Source organism: Rana temporaria, unplaced genomic scaffold (genome assembly GCF_905171775.1).
Source record: "Rana temporaria unplaced genomic scaffold, aRanTem1.1, whole genome shotgun sequence".
Classification (NCBI taxonomy): Eukaryota; Metazoa; Chordata; class Amphibia; order Anura; family Ranidae; genus Rana; species Rana temporaria.
The window spans coordinates 12,094-36,754 of record NW_024404562.1 but is presented as its reverse complement, the minus strand read 5'-3'; the positions used below and the strand labels follow the sequence as shown (position 1 = coordinate 36,754).

At 47.6% G+C, this 24,661-nt stretch overlaps 1 protein-coding gene across 1 annotated transcript; it reads right to left on the bottom strand.

Annotated features, from left to right (window-relative positions):
- Nucleotides 1-9,775: 9,775 nt before the first annotated feature.
- On the bottom strand, nucleotides 9,776-23,835 carry LOC120922617. Its single transcript, XM_040334705.1, has 3 exons — nucleotides 23,687-23,835; nucleotides 20,373-20,689; nucleotides 9,776-9,933 (listed from the first exon to the last, which is right to left on the bottom strand). The coding sequence occupies exons 1-3, from the start codon at nucleotides 23,833-23,835 to the stop codon at nucleotides 9,776-9,778; spliced, it is 624 nt and encodes a 207-aa protein (XP_040190639.1).
- Between the last annotated feature and the right edge of the window lie 826 nt (nucleotides 23,836-24,661).

Sequence of the window (24,661 nt, the reverse complement as noted above, 5' to 3'; positions counted from 1 at the left end):
ACCACATATGGAGGTATATGGCATCTTCGTCTGTTGGAAAAAAGCCTGTACTTGCCTGCTGACTTCCGTAGTAATAAACGAATCTTCTTCCAATGTAGTAGAATATTTTTCACCCGCTGATCTGCTGCTGGTACACCAGAAGAAGGCTGAAGTAGGGGAAAAGTCTGAGGGTGATAGCCTAGGGCTGCGTAGAATGGTGTGGTATGAAGAGCACTGTGCCAACGGGAATTTAGGGCGAACTCAGCTAAAGGCAAATACTCAGACCAGTTGGAGTGTAAGGCATTGACATAATGTCGAAGGTAGGTTTCTAGGGTCTGGTTCATGCGTTCGGTTTGACCATCAGTTTGAGGGTGATGTGAGGTAGAGAGTGAGAGCGTTACTCCCAGTTTCTTGCAGAACGCTCTCCAGAATCGGGAAACGAACTGGGATCCGCGGTCTGAGATGACATTGGTAGGTATGCCATGATGTCTTACAATATGGGAAAGGAAAAGAGTGGACAGTGCTTTCTCTGTAGGTAATCCCGGAATCGGCACAAAATGAGACATTTTGGAAAAGCGATCCACTGTGACCCATATAGCAGTCATGCCCTCGGACTTGGGTAAGTCTACAATTAAGTCCATGGTCAAATGGGTCCAAGGCTGGCGAGGTGCCGGAAGTGGATGTAACAGTCCAGCAGGTAATGTGCGGGGTACTGTATTAGCAGCACAAGTTGGGCAGGCAGCCACATAGTCAGTAACATCCTTTTTCATACGAGGCCACCAGACATGACGCTGCAAGGTCTTAAGAGTGATGGTGACACCAGGATGACCGGATAACACGCCATCATGTGCCCAGAGGAGTATAGGTTTTCTGAGACTAGGGGCTACGTACAGGCGACCTGGTGGTATCTTCAAGCCCTGGGGAACACGATTCTGGGTTTCTTGTAGCTGCTGGGAAAGGGCCGTAGAGATCTGTGCGACAATTTTGTGAGGTGGGATTATATACTGCTCGGCTGGTTGATCTTCTTCAGAGGAAGCGAACTGTCTGGAAAGAGCATCGGCTTTTTTGTTTCTATGCCCTGGAACGTAAGAAAGGACAAAATTAAAACGGGAGAAAAACAGAGCCCATCGAGCCTGACGTGAGTTCAGACGTCTAGCAGTCTGAAGATACAGAAGGTTTTTATGGTCAGTGAGGATAGTAAAAGGTTTGGAAGTTCTCGATTCCCAACATCATAATTCATCTCTGCCGGAGAAAACTTTCTAGAGAAAAAAGCTACTGGATGGATTCTACCAGACTTTGGCTGTCTCTGGGAGAGTACGGCACCTGCTCCAACCTCAGAGGCATCAACCTCAACAATGTACTGGAGGTCAGGATTTGGATGCTGAAGAATTGGAGCTTTACTGAACATGTCCTTTAATCGCTGGAAAGCTGATTTTGCTTCTGAAGACCACGCCTTGCAATTTGTACCCTTCTTAGTCATGGCAGTAAGGGGTGACGCAATGGAGGCAAAACTCTTAATGAAGCGTCTGTAGTAATTTGCAAATCCTAAAAAGCTTTGGAGTCCTCTTAAAGTGGTCGGTTGGGGCCATTGCAAGACAGCGGAAAGTTTTTGAGGGTCCATTTGGAAACCGTCAGCACTTATGATGTACCCAAGGAAAGGAATACAGCTTTGATGGAAACTGCATTTCTCGATTTTTGCATAAAGATGGTTTTCTCTAAGCCGTTGTAATACCTGTTTCACATGGGAGATGTGCTCTGGAAGAGTCTTGGAAAAGATTAAAATGTCGTCCAAGTAGATGATCACAAAACGGTTGCTGAAATCATGAAAAATTTCATTCATGAAACGTTGAAAGACAGCAGGTGCGTTACACAAGCCAAATGGCATGACCAAATATTCAAAGTGTCCATTACGAGTGTTGAATGCGGTCTTCCACTCGTCCCCCTCATTAATTCGAATCAGGTTATAAGCCCCTCGTAGGTCTAGCTTGGAGAATATAACAGCCCCCTTAAGTAGATCAAATAGTTCAAGAATGAGTGGCAAAGGGTAGGAGTCCTTTACGGTGATTTGATTTAACCCCCGATAGTCTATGCATGGTCGAAGGCCCCCATCTTTCTTTTCAACGAAGAAGAAACCTGCTCCTACTGGAGAAGAAGAGGGTCGGATAAAACCTCTTTCCAAGTTGTCTCTTACGTATTCCTCCATAGAGTTTTGTTCGGGCAGAGACAGGGGGTAGGTCTTTCCTTTGGGAAGAGGTGCTCCGGGAATCAATTTAATTGTACAGTCAAAAGGACGATGTGGAGGTAACACCTCTGCCTTTTGTTTGCAAAATACGTCTGCAAAGTCATGGTATTCACGAGGCAGGGTAGGTGGGAAAGTCACAGGAGCCAACATGCAAGCAGAAAGTCTTTTGGGTTGAGACAAACAGCGAAGGCGACAGGACAATCCCCAGGAGGTTAGTTCTCCATTTTCCCAATCAAAAGAAGGGTTGTGAAGTTGTAACCATGGGTAACCAAGGATGATAGGCAGAAGAGGAGAATCAATAAGAGACAAGACAACTTCCTCTTTGTGGAGGAGGCCTACCTGCAGGGTGATTGTCGTAGTCTCGAATTTCACAATACCATCTCCCAAGGGCTGTCCATTCAGGGTGGTAATGTTCAGGGGTCTAGACTTAGGAACAAACGGGATGTTGTTCTTTCTTGCAAAAGTGTAGTCCAAGAATATACCCGCAGCTCCGGAATCCACAAAAGACTCACAGAAAACAAGCTTAGAAGATAAATGGATAGTAGCCAGAACAGTAATCTTGGTCTTGGAGGATCTACCTGTAAGGTCTAAGCCAGCTCCTCCAACACTGGTTAGACCCTGCCTTTTACTGGACGGGATGGGGCAGACAGATACTAAATGTCCTTTAAGTCCGCAGTACAGGCATAGGCCCAATGAACGCCTCCTTTGTTTCTCTGACTCAGTTAGGTGGAGACGGCTCACCTCCATGGGTTCCACAGGTGTCTGGGGTTCAACAGAGGTTTCAGGTTCTGGCTGAGGTGGTGCTTGGAAGTAACGGTAAACTGGCCTAGGAAACTTGCGGGTTCTAAGTCTCTCTTGGCACCTTTCATGGTACCGGACATCCAGACGAACACACAGCTCTATGAATTTCTCAAGGTCTTCTGGGAGATCCTTATAGACTAATCCGTCCTTGATGCGATCCGTAAGACCTTTTCGGAAGGCTGCACGTAATGCCCTTGAGTCCCAATTAGTTTCAGCAGCAAGGGTACGGAACTCAATAGCATACTGTGCCACAGATCTGGTGTCTTGTTGTATGTCCAAGAGGGAGTACTCAGCTGCAGAAGCTCTACCTGGCTTGTCAAATACAATCTGGAGAGAGGCCAGAAATTTTTCAGCATCTTGGAGTACAGGATCATTGCGTTCCAAATAAGGAGAGACCCAGGCCAGGGCCTTCCCCTTTAACAAGGAAATTACAAAAGTCACTTTGGCAGACAAAGTGCTAAAAGTCGCAGGGTTGTTGCGGAAATGCAAACGGCAAACATTTAAAAAGCCTCTGCAGTCCTCAGTATCACCACCAAACTTGTCAGGCAAGGGAAGTTTTGGTGGTACAGAAGAGGCGGGTTGGACCGTAGCAGGAGTAGGATCCGGAGTCTGAACCGTTGCAGAGGAACCAGGCAAACAAGATTTGAGCATGGTGCAAAGTTCATCTAACTTGGCGTCCAGGGAAGAAAGATGCTGTTCATGAGCTCCGATCAATTGTCCCTGACGTGTAATCGCCTTAACAATCTCAGCAGGGTCCACTGCCATTGTGGCCCGTTTATTATGTAAGGTACCTGTAAAAGGTAGTGTCCGAAGTGGAAGTAGTGTGCTTGAGATCCAGGCAAAGCGTCGTCAGGCAAATAGTTCACAATCAAAATACGGAGAAGAGTCAGGCAGGCTAAGGTCATTCACGATCTGGCGGCAAGGTACAAAATCAGCAGGCTGTAGAATAGTCGGGATATCAGGCAGGAGTTCAATACAAGGAAGATCACTGAAGTCAAAACACCCAGGGAAGAAATCCAAATAAACGGGCACTGAGTGATGACCTCACTTCCTATTTAAAGGCTGTCCAGATTGAGAATTGTCCACAGCTGGCAGCAGGTGGAGCTAGAGAGTATGATGTAGTGTTGAACACAGTAAGGACATTCCCAAAGTCTAGATCTCTTCTGTAACACAACAGGTAAGGCTATGGTTTAAGAGACCAGGAAGATTCCGGTTCGAATACAACCCGGGTCATGACAATGGAAGAGCTAGGCAGTTTGTCCCTTCGGCTGATGGAAAGTGGGCTCTGGACAGGAACCTCTGACACTTGGAGTTCTTTGGCGTGGCCGCTAGGTTGACTTCTGGTATTCCACAAGTTTTCGTAAGAATGGAGAATACCTGTTGGTTCAGGGACCATTTGTTGTTTGAAAGTGTCTCTCGGCTTAGATAGTTGGCCAATGAATTCTGTATTGCCGGGACGTACACTGCCCATAGATCTAACAGGTGCACTTGTGCCCTTTCCAATATGGGCAAACTTCCTCTTGAAGCGTGCGACTCCTGATGCCCCCCTGTATCTGGATACATGACACCGCTACTTGTTGTCCATCCTGATCAGGACACTCTTCCCCTCTAGAAGAGGCGCAACGGCCAGGAGAGCCTGAAAGGCTGCTCTGAGCTCTAAAATATTTGACACTATGCCCTGAGCCCGAAAGTGCCACTGTCCTTGGGCTACTTGGTCTAGATAGTGTGGACCCCATCCCCCCTCGCTGGCGTCCGATGTTACTACTTCTGGACTTGGGGGAACTATTGGAATGGACTCCCTGAGGTTGGACGGGTGTGTCCACCACCATACTAATTGCTTTACCCAGTTCGGGATGTGAATGGTTTGGAGTATTGACGTTCCATTCCACTGCCTGAGAAAGGAGTTCTGTAAGACTTGCATGTGTCACAGGGGCCACTGTATCAAAGTTATGGATGCTGACATGGACCCCCGGGTACTGAGGCAGGCTCTGACAGTAGACGTCTGGATGATAGCAGATTCTGTACCTTCTGGAGTAAGGGCTTCAGCCTCTCTTGAGGGAGTTGCACCCAGTACAACCTGGTATATTATTCTGCCCCTAGGAACACCCTGACTTGCTGAATGCTCTGGGTGCCGAGGCGATGCCGAATGGGGGGCACCAAAATTGGAAATGAGATTGATAGATTGAGAACCGAAGGGACCTCTGGAAGGCGGGATGATCGGGACGTGAAGGTAAACGTCCAAAAAATCTAGAAAATAGCATCCAGTCTCCCACGTCCACTGTCAACAAAATGGACTGAAGGCTTTTCCAATCTGAGGGCCTCTATTTTGATCGTCTGTTGAACCTCTTTAGGTCCAGGACTGGATGTAGATCCCCTGTTTTTTTTTTTTTTTGTACCAGAAATAAAGGGGAATAAAACCCCCTCCCTTTCTGGTGTGGAGGTACTTGGTAGGCTGGAATGTGTTCCCTGGCAATGTGCCCATGAATTTCCAATTGTGACCGGTCTTGATAGAGGATAGTGTCCATGAATCTGTTATATGAGTTGCCCATATCCGAGCGAATCTCTTGAGTCTGGTGCCCACCTGAGCTGGGTGGGCAGACGGACCCTCAAAAAGGACTTCTGCTGTTCCCCGGCTGTGATAGCCTTGGCTTACTGTAAATACATGAAGGAGGGTCGAGTCTTCCAGTCCCTCCTAAATTTCCTGCCGGGACGGTAGGATCTAGCATCCCTGTACTTGACAGGAAGATCGCGTCTGTAAGCGGGGCCCTTCTGGGGCTCTGGTCTCCTATCGGAGGGAATCAGCCCGGATTTTCCCCCGGTAACCTTGGAGATGGCCAAGTCCATCTTTGTGCCAAATACACTTGAGCCGCCATATGGAGTTTTGCACCAGTAGATTTTGATGCTGTCTCCGCTATCCATGGTCTCAGCCATAAGGCTCTTCCCAGTCATGAAGTCGCCCCCTCAGGAGCCGTAAGCCAACTTAATTTCCCTGCAGGGAGGAGAATATCTTCCCCTGGTCGGCTCCTTCTAGAATGGAATTCTCAACATTAGCCGCCCATGCAGCGATAGTTTTAGCTACTGCCGCCGTGGTGATAGCCGGCCTACTAGCGTCTCCTGTCGTGGAGCAGGCTTCCTTCAGTTCTATATTGTTTTCACGAACAAGAACGTCCCGGATGGTAACTGCATCTTCAATCGGTAGAGAAACGTCTCTAGCGAGTCGCATTAAAGATGAATCGACCGTAGTTGCATTGATCAAAGAATTGATCCTAGACTCCCACAAGGGGTACAATCTGCAAACTTGTTGCTCATACTGGGCCGCTTATGCGATCTCCCCCACTCATCCTTTATGAGGTTTTCCAGCTCTTTGATGAAGGGAAATGATTCAGGACCCCCTTTTCAGCACCAGGAAATATTTCTGAACCTTCAGAGGTTCTGCCATAACCCCTTCCCAGCCGATCGCTTCCTCGACTGAATGGGCAAATGGTTCAACTAAAGAAGAGACAGTCCGACGCCTGCTCACACTCCTCATTCTTAGATAGGGTTTTTGCAGCCTGGCGTAACGGCCGGGTGCTGGGCGATGTGCTTGGGGAAGGATCGCCCACAATTGATCCCTGCGATTCTCCTAGGAGCTCAGTATATACTCTGGCCTCCGAATCCTTGGTTACTTCAATGAAGCACGAGCAGCAGGCCAATTCCCCTGGCAAGGCTGGCGCCCCGCATATTTGGCAAACATTTGCTGTGGTGCGGGTAAGATAGCTCCATCTGGGATGAAGGTAATCGTCTGCGGTGGGACCGACTATGACAGGAGTGGCTGTGACGCGAGCGGCTATGCCTTGATTGAAGAAAGCAAGAGGGTAACCTTGAGTGACTTCTTGCGCCTTCTGCCGGAAGCATGGCTAGAATCTCCCTCTGTGCCGCAAACTTGCGTCTTTTGACCCGATAGGGCTACCAAAACTGTAGCGTCAGTGGCCAAGCTCTCTTTTTTGTCTCTTCTCTACTTACCACCTTATGGACGGCCTCTATACCTGGTCAGCTGATGGTGGTCTGCGAGGGCAGTGGCCCCCATGAGGATAGCAGGGAGACAGCCCGGAAAGGTGGGAAAAAAGAGAGAAGGGAAAACATTACAATATGTCCCCCCCCCCCCCCCCAACATTTCTATTTATTAAATATAATGATTTATATACATATATCTATCCTTATTTTATTTTTTGGATTATATTAATTGTTTAATTATGGATATACTTTCTCCTATAATATGTTATAAATTAATATATAAATGTATTATATCTTCTATCCTATTTGTTCCTATGTCTTTTTTTTTTTTTGTGTAAACAATTGGCCCAGGCTGAACTGGGACGAGCCTGCACACACCTGGTGCAATCTTCACTCTGAGTAGAGCAGCAGGACTGCAGCCAGAACTACAGAGCAATAGGACGGTTTCCTTTTTTTTTTTTTAAACGGCGCCGCTATTTGGAAGAGGGCAGAGGAGACTGGCGGCATCATCACTGAGCTGCGTGCATGCGCAGAGCGCTGAGGGGTACGCGGCGGTGACCCCGAGAGTATGGAGTGTCAGAGGAACCACAGGGCTCAGCAGAGCTGAGAAAAAAAAAACAACAGGCAGGCAAAGGTACAAAACAGACTAACCTTACGTGGCAAATGTAATGATACAAATACCTTTGTGGAAGCACACACTGCACTGGAAGGAAAGACAGAGCGAAAGTGGGGGCCACTGCGAGATTTGAAGCTTCTTTAAAGCTTGCTACAGATGCCAGTATAATTCCAGAGCCCCTGAGACCACCAGAACGGGGGTTCCCACCATAAAGCTCATTTAGAGACTGTACAGGAGGGACTTCCAAACAGGAGAGGCTGAACCTGCTGGGGCGATCTGCGGTAAGAGGCATGCTTCTTGCTTGTTCGTCCAATCTGTCAGGCGAGGATAAAAAAAGAGAATGGTGCGGGGCGTCTCCCCTTCAAATTTATAGCTAACCAATCCTGTCAGGTTGTGGGGGCGGAGTCACAACCCAGTGTGTGCTGCCATGAATGCGTCAGGAAACTTATATAGCGCAACACATGCGAACTTAATCGCCTCTGGGCACTTGTTGTTCCTGTCTCCTTTGGTATCAAAAGAGAGGAGTCTTTCTCCTGAACGCCAAGTGGTTCTCTCCAACCGAATGCTGGTTGGTAAAGCGTTCCATAGTCTGGGACCCTGGACCGCAAATCTTCTTTCTCCTTTGGACTTGTAGTTGGCTTTGGGTACCTGGAGAAGATTTTGATTGGTGGATTGCAGAACGCGATTGGGATTATGAGCTTTTATTTTTTCGCATACATAATGGTGAGCATTCCCATGGATACATCTATGCGTTAAGACAGAGTGCTTTAAAAGTGATTCTGTCTTTTACTGGTAACCAATGAAGGGCTCTCGGTGAAGGGCTCTCGGTGAAGGGCTCTCGGTGAAGGGCTCTCGGTGAAGGTGAGATTGATTCCCAAGGTTTTTTCCCAGTCACAAGTCTGGCGGCCGTACTTTGTACGACTTGCAGACGAGTGATTTGGTACTTGGGGGAGTCCGAGGTAAAGGGCATTTGCACAATCCAATCTTGAGTTTACAATCGCTCCCACCACGACCGCTATGACTTCCTTGGGAATAAAAAGGAGTAAGTCTGCGTAGTAGGTGCAGCAGATGGTGAGATCTGCTGACCCTATTTGTGCAATTATTGTCATGTAGGTGTCGAAGATGACCCCGAGACTTTTGACTTTGGAGCTAGGGGTGATGATTTTGCCCAGAATGGGCGGGGGGGTCCAAGTTGTTGCAGGTTGATTCAGACGTTTGGCGTGAAACAGGAGAAGTTCTGTTTTCGCACCGTTGAGTTTAAGATAACTCTGTCATCCAGTCCTCTATCAAAGAGAGGCATGTCTCTAGATTGAGGTGATGATCCTTTTTATTGCATCACCTCAATCTAGTTCGCTTCTGCGCGCGAGCTCGTCGGGCCGGGGCGCGTTTTCTGGCTCCTAACTTTTTTTAGCTGGCTCCGAGATTCCAAGCACATTTGTCAAACCCTGGAGTATAGCACCCCATACTGCTTTTATTTGCATTGTTCACGTGAACATATTTTTATATTTTGTATACCATTTAAAATAAAATCTGTCACGGTTTATTTTGACCTGCAACATCTTTTTTCATTGCCCTGCGAGCCCACTGGGGCTCTCCACTTGTGTCCTGCAATTGAAGTTACATCCGTCCAGTTCCCGTGATCGGTGGTACTCGTCCTATCAGACTGATCTAGCCATTGTCGTCTGGGGAGTTCTTCTACGTAGAGATTTAGGTCTGTTGAGACCACTACGCTCATGAGTCCGCACCCTCCAGTAAGAGTACCTCATGATACTTACCTCTTCTATGCGACGCCTTGATGATCCCTTCAGACAAACTTACACTCAACGTTCATATCCATCACCTCTCCTATGGAATTTTAATTTGTACACTGAACTGTGTGATTTATTTCCCAGTGTCACATTTATTGTGATATAGGGTCCCTACACAGACTTGATATATATTTTGTTTGCATTCACCTTTGTGCCTTTATTACCATTGTGCACATTATTTAGTGCTGCACTATTGTTCTACCATTTTCTCCACTTTGTTTGTGTGCTAGCCGCTTATTTTTACACATGTGTTTGGTTTAGCGCAGTGTTTTCCCTTTTTTCCCCACTTTTCTTTCCCAGGAAACTACAAGAGCCATATAAAGTCAGACTAAATTACTATTTAATAAAACAATAACTACATTTTGTAATAAACACATAATTGATTGGTAATGTCTGCTCTTGGAAGGTCTTATCGTCTTTTCCATCAGCAGTGGAATGTTGTGCGTCTGCCCCTCCAGGCCTTGCAGTCTCTTCTCCATCTCCTGAATGTTTATCTGTAAGACACAACATCACATTTTGGTTTCAGTAACAGAAAAATAAAATAAGAGTATTAAAGAGACACAGTTTTGGATAACAGACACCACAGTGTCCCCAAGATAAAAAGTGCCAGTGTCCCCAACAGAAAAAGGGCCAGTCTCCCCCAACATAAAAAGGGCCAGTGTCCCCCAACATAAAAAGGGCCAGTGTCCCCCAACATAAAAAGGGCCAGTGTCCCCCAACATAAAAAGGGCCAGTCTCCCCCAACATAAAAAGGGCCAGTGTCCCCAACATAAAACCCTCACAGGTATACAAGCTGCAACAATCAGCCATCGCTATATGTTGGTTGATAAGCAGCACTACAGCTCTTTGCAATGCACCCTTTCCCTAATCAAGAAAGCTTAAAATAGTCTGCTGGGCATTCAGCCAGTGCCTTATAGGTTAGTTTGCTTATTCCCTGGATAGAGGTCTGTTTGGCCCATGTCTGTCTATGCTCCAAATTACTCCTGTGTAGAACTTGAAATGTGTTTGTACTGAGCTTCACAAGGGCTAATCCTGATCATTGGCCAGTTACCTTCCGTATTGTCAGAATGCTATCTGTCTACTTGTTTGTAGGGGTGCAACGGATCAAAAAAACTCACGGTTCGGATCGTTCCTCGGATCAGGAGTCACGGATCGGGTAATTTTTCAGATCGGTGAAAAAAAATAAAATAAAAAAAATCTTCCCCACCAACTATAGTACCCCCTCGGTGCAGACACCCCCCCTCTCTCAGTACAGTGACCCCCCCCTTCCTGTCAGGACAGCGACCCCCCCTCCAGCTAGTACCGACAGACCCCCCCCCCGAGCGGTGTGTCCCACGAGTGCGGGCTCCTCCTCTGTGGGTGTAAACAGAGGAGGGCCGCCGCCGGGTGTACCAAGATGGCCGCGGCTTCGGCCTAGCTCCGGAGCCGCCGCCGTAACATTAGGAAAGGCCGCGGCTTCGGCCTAGCTCCGGAGCCGTGGCAATCCGCGGATCACAGTGTGTTCCGATCCGAAGGGGGTGACCCGTTCAGATCACGGATCAACTGTGATCCGTTGCACCCCTACTTTTTTAGAAACTGGGCTCTATTTAGGCTGGTTGGTCTGAGAATCAGCCTGCTAAATGCTCTGAGCAGAGCTTTCTAACATCTGTCCTGTCTATTGGTTGACTGTTGCTTCTGTAGTGGGGTTGATTTACTAAAACCAGAGTGCAAAATCTGGTGACGCTCTGTATGGTAGCCAATCAGCTTCTAACTTCAGCTTGTTGAATTAAAGTGTAAGTTCACCTTTACGGAAAAATCTGAACTTACACACGTGTCCCCCCCCAAAGGTCACGCTAACCTGGACCGCGGCAATCCATGGTTCCAAGTGGCAGGAGCACCAGGAGTCCGGGGCTTAGAAACCCTCTCTGCAGCCATGCGTCTTCTCCATAGCTGACAGGACGGGCACCACCCATGCGACGGCGCTGATCAATTAGAATGCTCCAAAACATCCCTCCTGACGAGGGACGTTTTGGACATTCAGCGCAGGAGTTTTCTAAGCCCCGGACTCCTGGCGCGGACATACCGGGGCTTAGAACCGGAGAGGAGGGGGACCTGTGTGAGTTCACCTTACAGATTTTTCTGTAAAGGTGAACTTACCCTTTAAGCTTTGCTCTATGCTGAGTTTCACCAGAGATTGCACTCTAAAGTTTTAGTAAATCAACCCCAGTAGGTTCACCGATCTCCGTGACAAAATCCCACACTGCTGGTTTTATTATACACAACTCTAGTCAGTGGGTCACCACTAGGCTCCGTTATCCCAAGTACAGCAAAACCTCGGATTGCGAGCCTAACTCGTTCCAGAAACATGCTTGTAATCCAAAGCACTTGTATATCAAAGCAAATTTCCCCATAAGAAATAATAGAAGTTCAGATGATTCGTTCCACAACCATTTATTTATAAATCCTTCAGTTTATAGTCCATATAAAAAGATTACAGCGATGCGATTGGTTGTGTGACCATAAAATGTCCCTCCACACATGGAAGACTCCACAAGGGGATTAGAAGCAAAACCCAGCAGGAGCTCCAGAGTATAAAAGAGAAGCCCTGTACACACGATCGGATATCTGATAATGCGATGGATTTTTTCCTCGGATATCCGATGAAGATGACTTTCATCAGCCTTGCCTACACACTTTGGGCCAGATCCACAGTGAGTACGCCGGCGTATCTACTGATACACCGGCGTACTTTCAAATTTCCAGCGTCGTATCTTTAGTTTGAATCCTCAAACCAAGATACGACGGCTTCTGGGTTCGATCCGACAGGCGTATGGCTTCGTACGCCTTCGGATCGTAGGTGCAATACTTTGGCGCCCGCTGGGTGAAGTTCGCGTCATTTTCCGCGTCGGGTATGCAAATTAACGATTCACCTGATCCACGTACGTACGTACGTACGTACGTACGTACGTACGGCCGTCGTATTTTCTAACGTCGTCTGTAGTCGGCTTTTTCAGGCGTATAGTTAAAGCTGGTATTTTGCGGCGTATAGATAGACTTGCCCTGTTAAAGTATGGCCTTCATTCCCGCGTCGAAATTTGAATTTTTTATTTGCGTAAGTCGTCCGTGAATAGGGATGGACGTAAGTCACGTCCAAGTTCAAAAAATGACGTCGTTGCGACGTCATTTCGCGCAAAGCACGGCAGGAAATTTCGGAACGGAGCATGCGCAGTTCAATCGGCGCGGGGACGCGCTTCATTTAAATGAATCACGCCCCCTACCCGTCGATTTGAATTCCGCCGCCAGAAATACACTACGCCGCCGTAACTTACGGCGCGAATTCTTCCTGGATTCGACTTAGAGCCAGGTAAGATATGGCGGCATAGTGCATCTCTGATACGCTGCGCCTGTCCTTTTCTATGTGAATCTGGCCCTTTGGGTCAAAAATCTGACCGTGTCCAAACGCGGTGACGTAAAAACACTACGACATGCTGAGAAAAAATGAGGCGCAAAGCTTCCGATCATGCGTCGACTTGATTCTGAGCATGCGTGGATTTTTTGACCGATGGACTTCCACACAGACGATCGGTTTTTGATCCATAGGAAATTTTTAAAACATGTTCTATTTTTTTTTAACTGATGGAAAACAAACCGATGGGGCCCACACACGATCGGTTTGACCGATGAACAGTCCATCGGTCTGTTTTCATTGGATAAACCGATCGTGTGTACATGGGTTTAGTATAGCAATATTTTGCTAAATGTTGTCCCTTCATTAAATGTAACCATATTGCTACACTTAGAGGCGCCGCTCTTCTCTTTTATACTCCGTTGTGACATGACGCTACTCTTATATCAAGACATCGCTTGTATATCAAGGCAAAAGGTATTAAAAAATGTTGAACAGGATCCATGTTGGATAAATGAAAATACGCGTGACGACAAACACCACCCCAAACGATATAAACGATGTGTCACACAACCTCTGGTACTTTGCATAGTTATCATTTATCCAACATGGATCCTAAACACAATGATGTTTGAGAGCTGGGAGCCGATTGGTCCATACCCGTCGTGGTGGCTTTTTTATGGTATCCTTTTAATACTTCAAGTTCTTCACATCATCTGGTCTTGGCTCATTGTTCGCGTAGCATACAAATCACTGACAAAGGGAAAGGTACTAAAAGATGAACGCAGCGACATAGAAGGCAGTTCAGAAGAGGACACGACAGTTAATAGCACCAAAGGAATACACAACACATCCAGCAATGGGGCAAACGGTCAGTGGGCTGACGAATAAATGTGCGAGATGTCACCTTGGCCTAAGTCATTCCTCACGTAAACCTGTCCTGAACTGAGCCACCCCTGGAGGGTGAAGCACGCCCTACATCAGACAACAGCTGGATACAATCCTAGCCATTACTTGACAGTTTGCTATGCTGGATCAGGATTGCCATGCACTCAGTGGCGGCCCGTCCATAGGGGGCGCTCGGGCGCCGCCACCCCAAACAATTTGAGCACCAGCCGCCACTGCATGCACTGGCTGACGCGATAGATCTGCACCTTTCATAAACTGTGTGCTGAATTCCCTCCACTCCATTCTATCACTTTTCAGGAGAGACTGCCGTTTGCACAGGCTATGGTGAGGATTGCGGTTCTTGGACCAATACAGCCCTTTGGTTCGGAGATAGCCAAACATTGGGCCTTTCTGAAAGAAGAGGAGATTTGGCCCGGAGCTTTCATGCAGTTGTGCTAGGTACAACGCGTGACTACCCTGACGCAAGCTGTGTGTGGAATCTCTAAAGTTTGCGCCTTAATGTCATATTTTATATTATTTACTTCAGTCAGTGAAGAAAGGGTAAATGAAAAAATAAAAAAGTTGAACAGAAGACGAGGGTGGGACTTTAAATGAAGCATGCATCCTAGGAGAAAACACAAAACAATAGAACATGGCAGATACCTAGTGCGATAGAACCAAAGACATTACAGGAGAGCATTGCATGACAACAAATGACAATCAATATTTTAATCGCATAAAAAAATATAACAAACAATAATGACATAACACACCTAGTATATTAGTCAGAAATGGAATAGTACATAATTCTATATCAATGGTATCAGAGTATAAGAACATATTTAGTTCATATATAAAAACAGTAGAGAGGAAGGCCAATTCATTGAACGTGTCTCCATGGTAAAAATATATATAAAACTTCCATAAGCTGGCACAGTCCACTCGGTGTAGGGACTGGTTGGTAAGAATGGTATTACCATATATATATGCAAAGGGGCATCTAATTGGCTCACAATATTTGGTACATTTTGTAAAAATGATTGGGCAGAACCAGTTCCCTTAAAATAAATATCCATAGTAGTTATGACCGGGATTGGTTGGTAAATGTTGCTTGTCTTGTAAAACCAGGGCTCTAGTCCTGCAGGAACGCGTGGGAACGGAGTTCCTGCACTTTTTTCACAGCAGGAACGCAGTTCCCTTTGCAGGACTAGAGAAGCCTAGAGCAGATGAGCCGCCCGAGCCAATCCTTCACTAAGCGGCGATGCCCACCTCGAGTCACTGTCAGAGGCAGGCGAACCTTAGTAATCCTTTGTTACTGGCCGCTTCCTGTATATGGATTCCTCGGGGAGTGTGCGGGTATTCCGTCACTTCCTGTATATGGAATCATCGGGGAGTGTGCGGGTATTCCGTCACTTCCTGTATATGGATTCATCGGGTAGTGTGCGGGTATTCCGTCACTTCCTGTATATGGATTCATCGGGTAGTGTGCGGGTATTCCGTCACTTCCTGTATATGGATTCATCGGGTAGTGTGCGGGTATTCCGTCACTTCCTGTATATGGATTCATCTGGTAGTGTGCGGGTATTCCGTCACTTCCTGTATATGGATTCATCGGGTGGTGTGCGGGGATTCCGTCACTTCCTGTATATGGATTCATGGGGTAGTGTGCGGGTATTCCGTCACTTCCTGTATATGGATTCATGGGGTAGTGTGCGGGTATTCCGTCACTTCCTGTATATGGATTCATCGGGTAGTGTGCGGGTATTCCGTCACTTCCTGTATATGGATTCAGCGGGTAGTGTGCGGGTATTCGTCACTTCCTGTATATGGATTCATGGGGTAGTGTGCGGGTATTCCGTCACTTCCTGTATATGGATTCATGGGGTAGTGTGCGGGTATTCCGTCACTTCCTGTATATGGATTCATCGGGTAGTGTGCGGGTATTCCGTCACTTCCTGTATATGGATTTATCGGGTAGTGTGCGGGTATTCCGTCACTTCCTGTATATGGAATCATCGGGTAGTGTGCGGGTATTCCGTCACTTCCTGTATATGGATTCATTGGGTAGTGTGCGGGTATTCCGTCACTTCCTGTATATGGATTCCTCGGGTAGTGTGCGGGTATTCCGTCACTTCCTGTATATGGATTCCTCGGGTAGTGTGCGGGTATTCCGTCACTTCCTGTATATGGATTCATCGGGTAGTGTGCGGGTATTCCGTCACTTCCTGTATATGGATTCATCGGGTAGTGTGCGGGTATTCCGTCACTTCCTGTATATGGATTCATCGGGTAGTGTGCGGGTATTCCGTCACTTCCTGTATATGGATTCATCGGGTAGTGTGCGGGTATTCCGTCACTTCCTGTATATGGATTCATCGGGTAGTGTGCGGGTATTCCGTCACTTCCTGTATATGGATTCATGGGGTAGTGTGCGGGTATTCCGTCACTTCCTGTATATGGATTCATGGGGTAGTGTGCGGGTATTCCGTCACTTCCTGTATATGGAATCATCGGGTAGTGTGCGGGTATTCCGTCACTTCCTGTATATGGATTCATTGGGTAGTGTGCGGGTATTCCGTCACTTCCTGTATATGGATTCCTCGGGTAGTGTGCGGGTATTCCGTCACTTCCTGTATATGGATTCATCGGGTAGTGTGCGGGTATTCCGTCACTTCCTGTATATGGATTCATCGGGTAGTGTGCGGGTATTCCGTCACTTCCTGTATATGGATTCATCGGGTAGTGTGCGGGTATTCCGTCACTTCCTGTATATGGATTCCTCGGGTAGTGGGCGGGTATTCCGTCACTTCCTGTATATGGATTCCTCGGGTAGTGGGCGGGTATTCCGTCACTTCCTGTATATGGATTCATTGGGTAGTGTGCGGGTATTCCGTCACTTCCTGTATATGGATTCATTGAGTAGTGTGCGGGTATTCCGTCACTTCCTGTATATGGATTCATCGGGTAGTGTGCGGGTATTCCGTCACTTCCTGTATATGGATTCCTCGGGTAGTGGGCGGGTATTCCGTCACTTCCTGTATATGGATTCCTCGGGTAGTGGGCGGGTATTCCGTCACTTCCTGTATATGGATTCATTGGGTAGTGTGCGGGTATTCCGTCACTTCCTGTATATGGATTCATCGGGTAGTGTGCGGGTATTCCGTCACTTCCTGTATATGGATTCATCGGGTAGTGTGCGGGTATTCCGTCACTTCCTGTATATGGATTCCTCGGGTAGTGGGCGGGTATTCCGTCACTTCCTGTATATGGATTCCTCGGGTAGTGGGCGGGTATTCCGTCACTTCCTGTATATGGATTCATTGGGTAGTGTGCGGGTATTCCGTCACTTCCTGTATATGGATTCATTGAGTAGTGTGCGGGTATTCCGTCACTTCCTGTATATGGATTCATTGGGTAGTGTGCGGGTATTCCGTCACTTCCTGTATATGGATTCCTCGGGTAGTGGGCGGGTATTCCGTCACTTCCTGTATATGGATTCATTGAGTAGTGTGCGGGTATTCCGTCACTTCCTGTATATGGATTCATTGGGTAGTGTGCGGGTATTCCGTCACTTCCTGTATATGGATTCCTCGGGTAGTGGGCGGGTATTCCGTCACTTCCTCGATGCCACAATGTCTCCTGGGAGCTTTTGTCATTGTTCCCAGGAGACATTCCGGAGGTCTGCCGCGAGTTATCGCGGGATTTAGAAAGAACTTGCTTAAAAAAACATGTGGTTTAGTAATTATGCATATGAGCGTATCATTTTTTTTTTTTTTGGTGGGGGAGTGGATCTCGGGTGGGAGTTTCCACACTTTTTTCCCCAGGACTTGACCCCTGTGTAAAACGCTCTCAAACCAAGTTACTCTCAATCCAAGGTTTTACTGTATCGGAAAGCTCTATTGCTCATAACTTTCAGCAAGAGCCCTCCTTTTATTTCCCATGTGGCACTGGATAAATGAAAGAAACCTATTGGTTGGCTACTAAAGGCAAGCGGAGAAATTCTGCCCGATGACTCTACTGCTTTCCAGAACTTACCTTAGTAGCCGGGTCATTGAGGGGGCAATCTCTCGTGTGGTTGACTTGCTGGAGACTGTTGAAGTAAAAATGGCAAATGGAGGCTCAAAATTAAAGGATTCGGAACAGCTCCTTAGTACTAGATATGAAAAGAAGATAAACTGCGCTAATGTGACAACACCTGAAAAATCCACAGGTATAAAAACGTGCGAATGAAATGAACATAAAGCTGCGACTTCCTGTGTAACATCAAACAGTAATAGGAAAATATAAAAGAGAAAAGTCGCGCTAAAGTTGGTGAAAAAATATTATATCAACCAATGACGGCATATACTGTAGTGAATTACAAAACGGACAATCCTTAGGTGTCAATAGTGGAATATAACATTTGAAAAAACAAATTACATGCAAGAAATCCATATATTAAAGGGTCACTAACAGTACTGGGAGATTTCTCACGGTGGTGACTAATTACTGTGTGTAAAACGAAACTGGATTGGTGCTGAGGGGTTTTAGACAAAGTATCACTGCCCTCTATTGGCTCTGTACATCAGAGAACCAGGAAACAGCAAAAACTAAACTACACTATAGGTACATTATATGATTGGTTTTTATCTATTTTTTCAGTCCTACAGCCACACCCCCCTACACTAGTAAACACACACTAGGTGAACCCTAACTCCTACAGCGCCCCCTGTGTTTAACTCCCAAACTGCAACTGTCATTTTCACAATAAACAATGCAATTTAAATGCATTTTTTTGCTGTGAAAATGACAATGGTCCCAAAAATGTGTCAAAATTGTCCGAAGTGTCCACCATAATGTCGCAGTCACGAAAAAAAAATGGCTGATCGCCGCCATTAGTAGTAAAAAAAAAAAAATTAATAAAAATGCAATAAAACTATCCCCTATTTTGTAAACGCTATAAATTTTGCGCAAACCAATCGATAAACGCTTATTGCGATTTTTTTTACCAGTAATAAGTAGAAGAATACGTATCGGCCTAAACTGAGGAAAAAAAAAGTTTTTATATATGTTTTTGGGGATATTTATTATAACAAAAAGTAAAAAATATTGCATTTTTTTCAAAATTGTCGCTCTATTTTTGTTTATAGCGCAAAAAATAAAAACCGCAGAGGTGATCAAATACCACCAAAAGAAAGCTCTATTTGTGGGGAAAAAAGGACGCCAATTTTGTTTGGGAGCCACGTAGCACGACCGCGCAATTGTCTGTTAAAGCGACGCAGTCCCGAACTGTAAAAACACCTTGGGTCTTTAGGCTGCATATTGGTCCGGGGCTTAAGTGGTTAACCATTTAACCCCCGGACCATTTTGCTGGTCAAAGACCAGAGCACTTTGTGATTTGGCACTGCGTCACTTTAACTGACAATTGCGCGGTCGTGCGACGCGGCTACCAAACAAAATTGGCGTCCTTTTTTCCCACAAATAGAGCTTTCTTTTGGTGGTATTTGATCACCTCTGCGGTTTTTATTTTTTGCGCTATAAACAAAAATAGAGCGACAATTTTGAAAAAAATATATATTTTTTGCTATAATAAATATCCCCAAAAATATATAAAACGATTTTTTGCCTCAGTTTATTCAGATACGTATTCGTCTACATATTTTTGAAAAAAAAAAAAAAAAAAAAAAAAAAATCGCAATAAGCGTTTGATTGGTTTGCGCAAAAGTTATAGCGTTTACAAAATAGGGGGTAGTTTTATGGCATTTTTATTAATATATATATATATATTTTTTTTACTAGTAATGGCGATCAGTGCTATAAAAATGCATTGAATACTATAAAAATGCCACTGGCAGTGAAGGGGTTAACACTAGGGGGCGAGGAAGGGGTTAAATATTCCCTGGGTGTGTTCTAACTGTAGGGGGGGGGCCTCACGAGGGGAAATGACTGATCGCTGTTCATACATTGTATGAACAGACGGTCAGGCATTTCTCCCCCTGACAGGACCGGGAGCTGTGGGTTTACACCCACAGCTCCCGGTCCCCGCTCTGTAACGAGCGATTGCGGGTGCCCGGCGGCGGGCAGGCGCACGGGAGTCAGGGACGAGCTGGGCGTCGAGCTCGGGCCCCTAGTGGCTGCTGGGCAAGGTGACGTAGAGCTACGGGCTCTCGCCCAGCAGAGCCGACCTGCCGCCATAAAACTGCGGCGGCTGGTCGGCAAGCAGATACACAGCCTGATTGGAATCTTGAGATGAGGATACGATCCCCAACTAGTGATTACCAAATCGCATGAGTATGGAAACAAAAGCAGAAATTGCCTCAAAGGTGTAAAACCTTTTAGACTTTAGTAGTATAAAAACATAAAAACACTAAAAACTCACAATTTTGCAGTATACAAAAAGCCTTAAGTCTGCTGCGCCGGCCACAAGCAGACAGACCCGTCCGCCTAGGGAATCTGAGCAGTCCCGGAGGGTGACGTCAGTGCGCTGCTCGTTCCGCCCGACAAGTTTCGTGAAAAATCACGTCTTCCAGTGCCCCCTGGTGCTTCCAGTGATAATCCAGCTTTTTTTTATGTTTTCCTGGCATCAGATTCAAAATTATCAGCCAACTTTGGAAACATCTGACTTTAGTCACTCCATTTTCATTGACCTCTCCTCTCCGGGCTTGTTCTGTGACTGGCTACCTTGCAGAAGGCTGGTAGAGCTGGGCAGAGAGTCTAGCTGGAGAAGTCTGGCCTCCATCTTAGATACTTTCTCCTGTAGCTGGTGGAAGAAAGTGGATGGTCTGCTGGTGTCCTCCACTTGAATTGACCCCGGCTGGATGAACCCCCTCTCTTCCGGGGACAGTTGTCTTTGTACATGCCCAAGCTGTAGGTGATCCAGGAGACCATGGAGCAGAAAGTGGAGGGCATTGAAGTGGACGGCCCCGAGTTCAGGAGAACCTATGGCCGAGTTCAAAATCTCCTTGAGGGAAACAGAGCTGGACATGACGACGGGAGGCCTGGAGGAAACAGAGGATTACGAGTCAGAAGTAAAAAACAAATGCAGACAACTTTTCACACTCAGATCTAAAGTTAATGAGGACCTGTCGTTTATGAAATGCCTTGATCAGTTTGATGCGCGTTACTCACAATTTTCGAATATTTTTGGAACTCCTATAAAACCAGCCAATAAGACTCTGTAGAGCCCCTCCCCCTTCCTGGAGTCCATGTTTAGCGCAGAGCAGACACTTCTCTCAGTGTTTACACTTCGCCCCCCCATTTCATGTCCCATTAATAAAATGCATGCCAAGGTGTGGAGCCTGCAGTGTCCCATGAGAGTGAAATCAGTGATTGGGGAGAGTCACCGTCTAATTATGACTAAAGCAGGGATAGAGAGGAAATCTTCCATTGGGGACATCAGGTGACAATTATCCAAGCTGGCTTCAGATTTTATAATAGGCTTATACAATTACCCACAACTTCCATGTGTAGTGTGAGGGTGCATGGGCCTAGCGAGATCCTCGGGGTGCTGGGCCTAGCGAGATCCTCGGGGTGCTGGGCCTGGCGAGATCCTCGGGGTGCATGGGCCTAGCGAGATCCTCGGGGTGCATGGGCCTAGCGAGATCCTCGGGGTGCATGGGCCTAGCGAGGTCCTCGGGGTGCATGGGCCTAGCGAGGTCCTCGGGGTGCATGGGCCTGGCGAGATCCTCGGGGTGCATGGGCCTAGCGAGATCCTAAGGGTGCATGGGCCTAGCGAGGTCCTCGGGGTGCATGGGCCTAGCGAGGTCCTCGGGGTGCATGGGCCTAGCGAGGTCCTCGGGGTGCATGGGCCTAGCGAGATCCTCGGGGTGCTGGGCCTGGCGAGATCCTCGGGGTGCATGGGCCTAGCGAGGTCCTCGGGGTGCATGGGCCTAGCGAGGTCCTCGGGGTGCATGGGCCTAGCGAGGTCCTCGGGGTGCATGGGCCTAGCGAGGTCCTCGGGGTGCATGGGCCTAGCGAGGTCCTCGGGGTGCATGGGCCTAGCGAGATCCTCGGGGTGCTGTGCACCCAAATCTTACAAGAGGAAACTCCAGAGCTCTTGCATGTTCTGGAATCAGAAAGCCCATGATGTCACCCCATGCCTAGGTGCTGTGGGCAGAGGCTGGCTTCAGCATATTGGGGTGTTGTGCTGCCATATATTGGTTTATTTATTTTTTGGAGCAGCCCAGCAGCTCTCCAACACTCGCCAGTACCAGGCATTGCGGTGCAAGAGGAGGTGTATATTTATTTTTCTCCATTCAGAAGCAAACTATTCAATGAATGGGCTTCCTTCCCACTATGCATGTTACCCCCATGCCATAATGCAGTGGAGGGCGTCAAGGTGGCATCTTTTCCATAGGGGTAGGGGACTATAAGAGGACCTTGAATGTTGATGCATAGTCTACTTTAACTGCTTGCCGACCAGCCGCTGCATTTTTACGGGCTAAAAGAGTAAAAACGGTTATTAAGAGATGTCTGCTCTAAAAGTGGAACTCCGGCTGATCGGAACCCTCCCTCCTCCGGGGGTCACATTTGGCACCTTTCAGGGGGAGGGGGGTGTGCAGATACCTGTCGAAAGACAGCCATTTGCACCCACTTCTGGCCATACAGTCTGCAGGCAGAACTTCACCTCCCCCCGCATGCGCTGTAGGGAACCGGGCAGTGAAGCCGTAGCGCTTCACTTCCTGGTTCCCTCACTGAGGATGGCGGGGGGCAGCAGAGTGACGAGCGATCGCGTCGCTGAGAGGTAAGTGTCCTAATATTAAAAGTCAGCAGCTGCAGTATTTGTATCGGCTGGCTTCTAAAACATTGCAGCGCCCCCAACAAACACATACACACACTTCAAAGGTTACATGTTCCTTTCCTGTTTATTTCTGACATGCAATTATTGCCAGCGGCTATAGCTGCTAGCAATAATCATTGGGGTTGATTTACTAAAACTGGAGAGTGCATAGAAACCAATCAGCTTCCAGGATTGTGTTTTTTTTTTTGGTCAAAGCTTTCTCCGGGAAGCCACTGTGGTGTGTCACACCCCTTCCTCCACCATGTACAATGTATAGGGAATAACCCTGCATGGTATGTGATGGACTGATCCGAGCTTCAGGGGTGTCGCCTTTTCTTCACACCCCTCCCCTTAGAGACCCCCATCACAACAGGGCGCCCTTATACCAGCCAGCGCCTCTATTAGATAAGAGTCCCCCGTTCACATCAGGAGTCCCCCGTTCACATCAGGAGCCCCCAAAAGACTTTGGGGAGGGAGGGGGAGAGGAGAAGAACTTCTACTTGGATTGCTTAGATCTGAGCAAAAGTGGGAGAAGATACCTGTCAAAACTAGGTACCTGCCTCCCCCACAAAAAAAAAAAAGAGGTGCAGATGTGCCAGTGGAGGAGGACTTAGAGGAGTTGTAAAAGAAAAAAAAATGTCACCTTAATGCAATCTATACATGAAGGTGAAAAAACATCTGGTGTTGCCGCCGCCCGCCCCCCCGTTTTACTTACCCGACACGACAAAAGTCCCGCGCTCAGTCCTGAGATCCTCTTCGCCGCTCAGCCTGGTGGAGGATTGGCTGGAGCGGATGGATTGAGAGCAGTGCAGCCATTGGCTGGCGCTGCTGTCAATCACATCCAGTGTCGCGGCGCGCTGAATGATACAGCGAGCGGCTATGGCTGCTCGCTGTATCACGGGAGCGTGCCCGCAATTACTGACCACCATGCGAGCTCTCGCATGACTGTGGTAATTGCCGGGAGGACCAGAGACAGCCGCAGAGGGACCCAAAAGAGGAGGATCGGGGCCACTCATTTACAACTGCTTTAAAGCGGAACTTCCCCTTTTGGGTGGAAAGGGTGTTTTTAGTTTGGGATTTGGGTTGTCCCCAGAAAAGTAATAGAGGGGACACTATTTCTGGTGAATCTCGGGTTCTATGCAGAGCTGCACCACATTTTGCTCTCTCCAGTGTTAATAAATGAACCCCAATCAGTAAACGGAGTTCTCCACCTTACCTTAGGCAGTAGGTGGTGAGGTACTGCCTACGATGATTGGGGTCGCGCTCCATCCATTTCATGAGGGCTTCAAAGACGACATCCTCCGTTTTTACTTTCAGTTCATCTTTGGTGATCAGATCCTGCAGTTCTTCCAGCGTTAGGTCCATGAATTCCTCTGATCTTGCTGTGACTGCCTCAAAGTGATGGTATAGAAATCCATTGGCCTGTTGGGTGAGCTCAGGACAGTGGAAATGGCTGAAGAACTTTGCAATTCCAATGCAGTTCTCCGGTGACAGTTGCTCCAGGATGTGATCAGCGCATCTCCACTGCAGACTGAAGATGATAAACTGGTCTGCAGCTATGAACAGCTCTTCCACATGGATGGTGGTGATGGGGACGGTGGTGGTGGTGGCGGCGATGATGGGGACGGTGGTGGTGGTGATGGGTACGGTGGTGGTGGTGATGGGTACGGTGGTGGTGATGATGATGATGGATACGGTGGTGATGATGGGTACGGTGGTGGTGGTGATGGGTACGGTGGTGGTGGTGATGATGGGGACGGTGGTGGTGGTGATGATGGATTCGGTGGTGGTGATGATGGGTACGGTGGTGATGATTGGTACGGTGGTGATGGGTACGGTGGTGGTGATGGGTACGGTGGTGGTGGTGGGGACGGTGGTGGTGGTGGTGATGATGATGATGGGTACGGTGGTGGTGGCGGTGATGATGGGGACGGTGGTGGCGATGGGGATGGTGGTGGTGGTGATGATGAGGGGGACGGTGGTGGTGGTGATGATGATGATGGGTACGGTGGTGGTGGTGATGATGATGGATTCGGTGGTGGTGATGATGATGATGATGGGTACGGTGGTGATGATTGGTACGGTGGTGGTGGTGATGGGTACGGTGGTGGTGGGGACGGTGGTGGTGATGGGTACGGTGGTGGTGATGGGTACGGTGGTGGTGGTGATGATGATGATGGGTACGGTGGTG

Bases quoted from the DNA above. Each gene is read 5' to 3' on its own strand.
- LOC120922617 (XM_040334705.1), bottom strand. From the start codon at position 23,835: ATGGACCTAACGCTGGAAGAACTGCAGGATCTGATCACCAAAGATGAA. The intron at 20,690-23,686 runs GTAAGGTGGAGA...TGTTTCCTCCAG, and splicing joins CTCACCACCTACTGCCTAAG to GCCTCCCGTCGTCATGTCCA. The intron at 9,934-20,372 runs GTAGCCAGTCAC...TGTGTCTTACAG, and splicing joins CTCTACCAGCCTTCTGCAAG to ATAAACATTCAGGAGATGGA.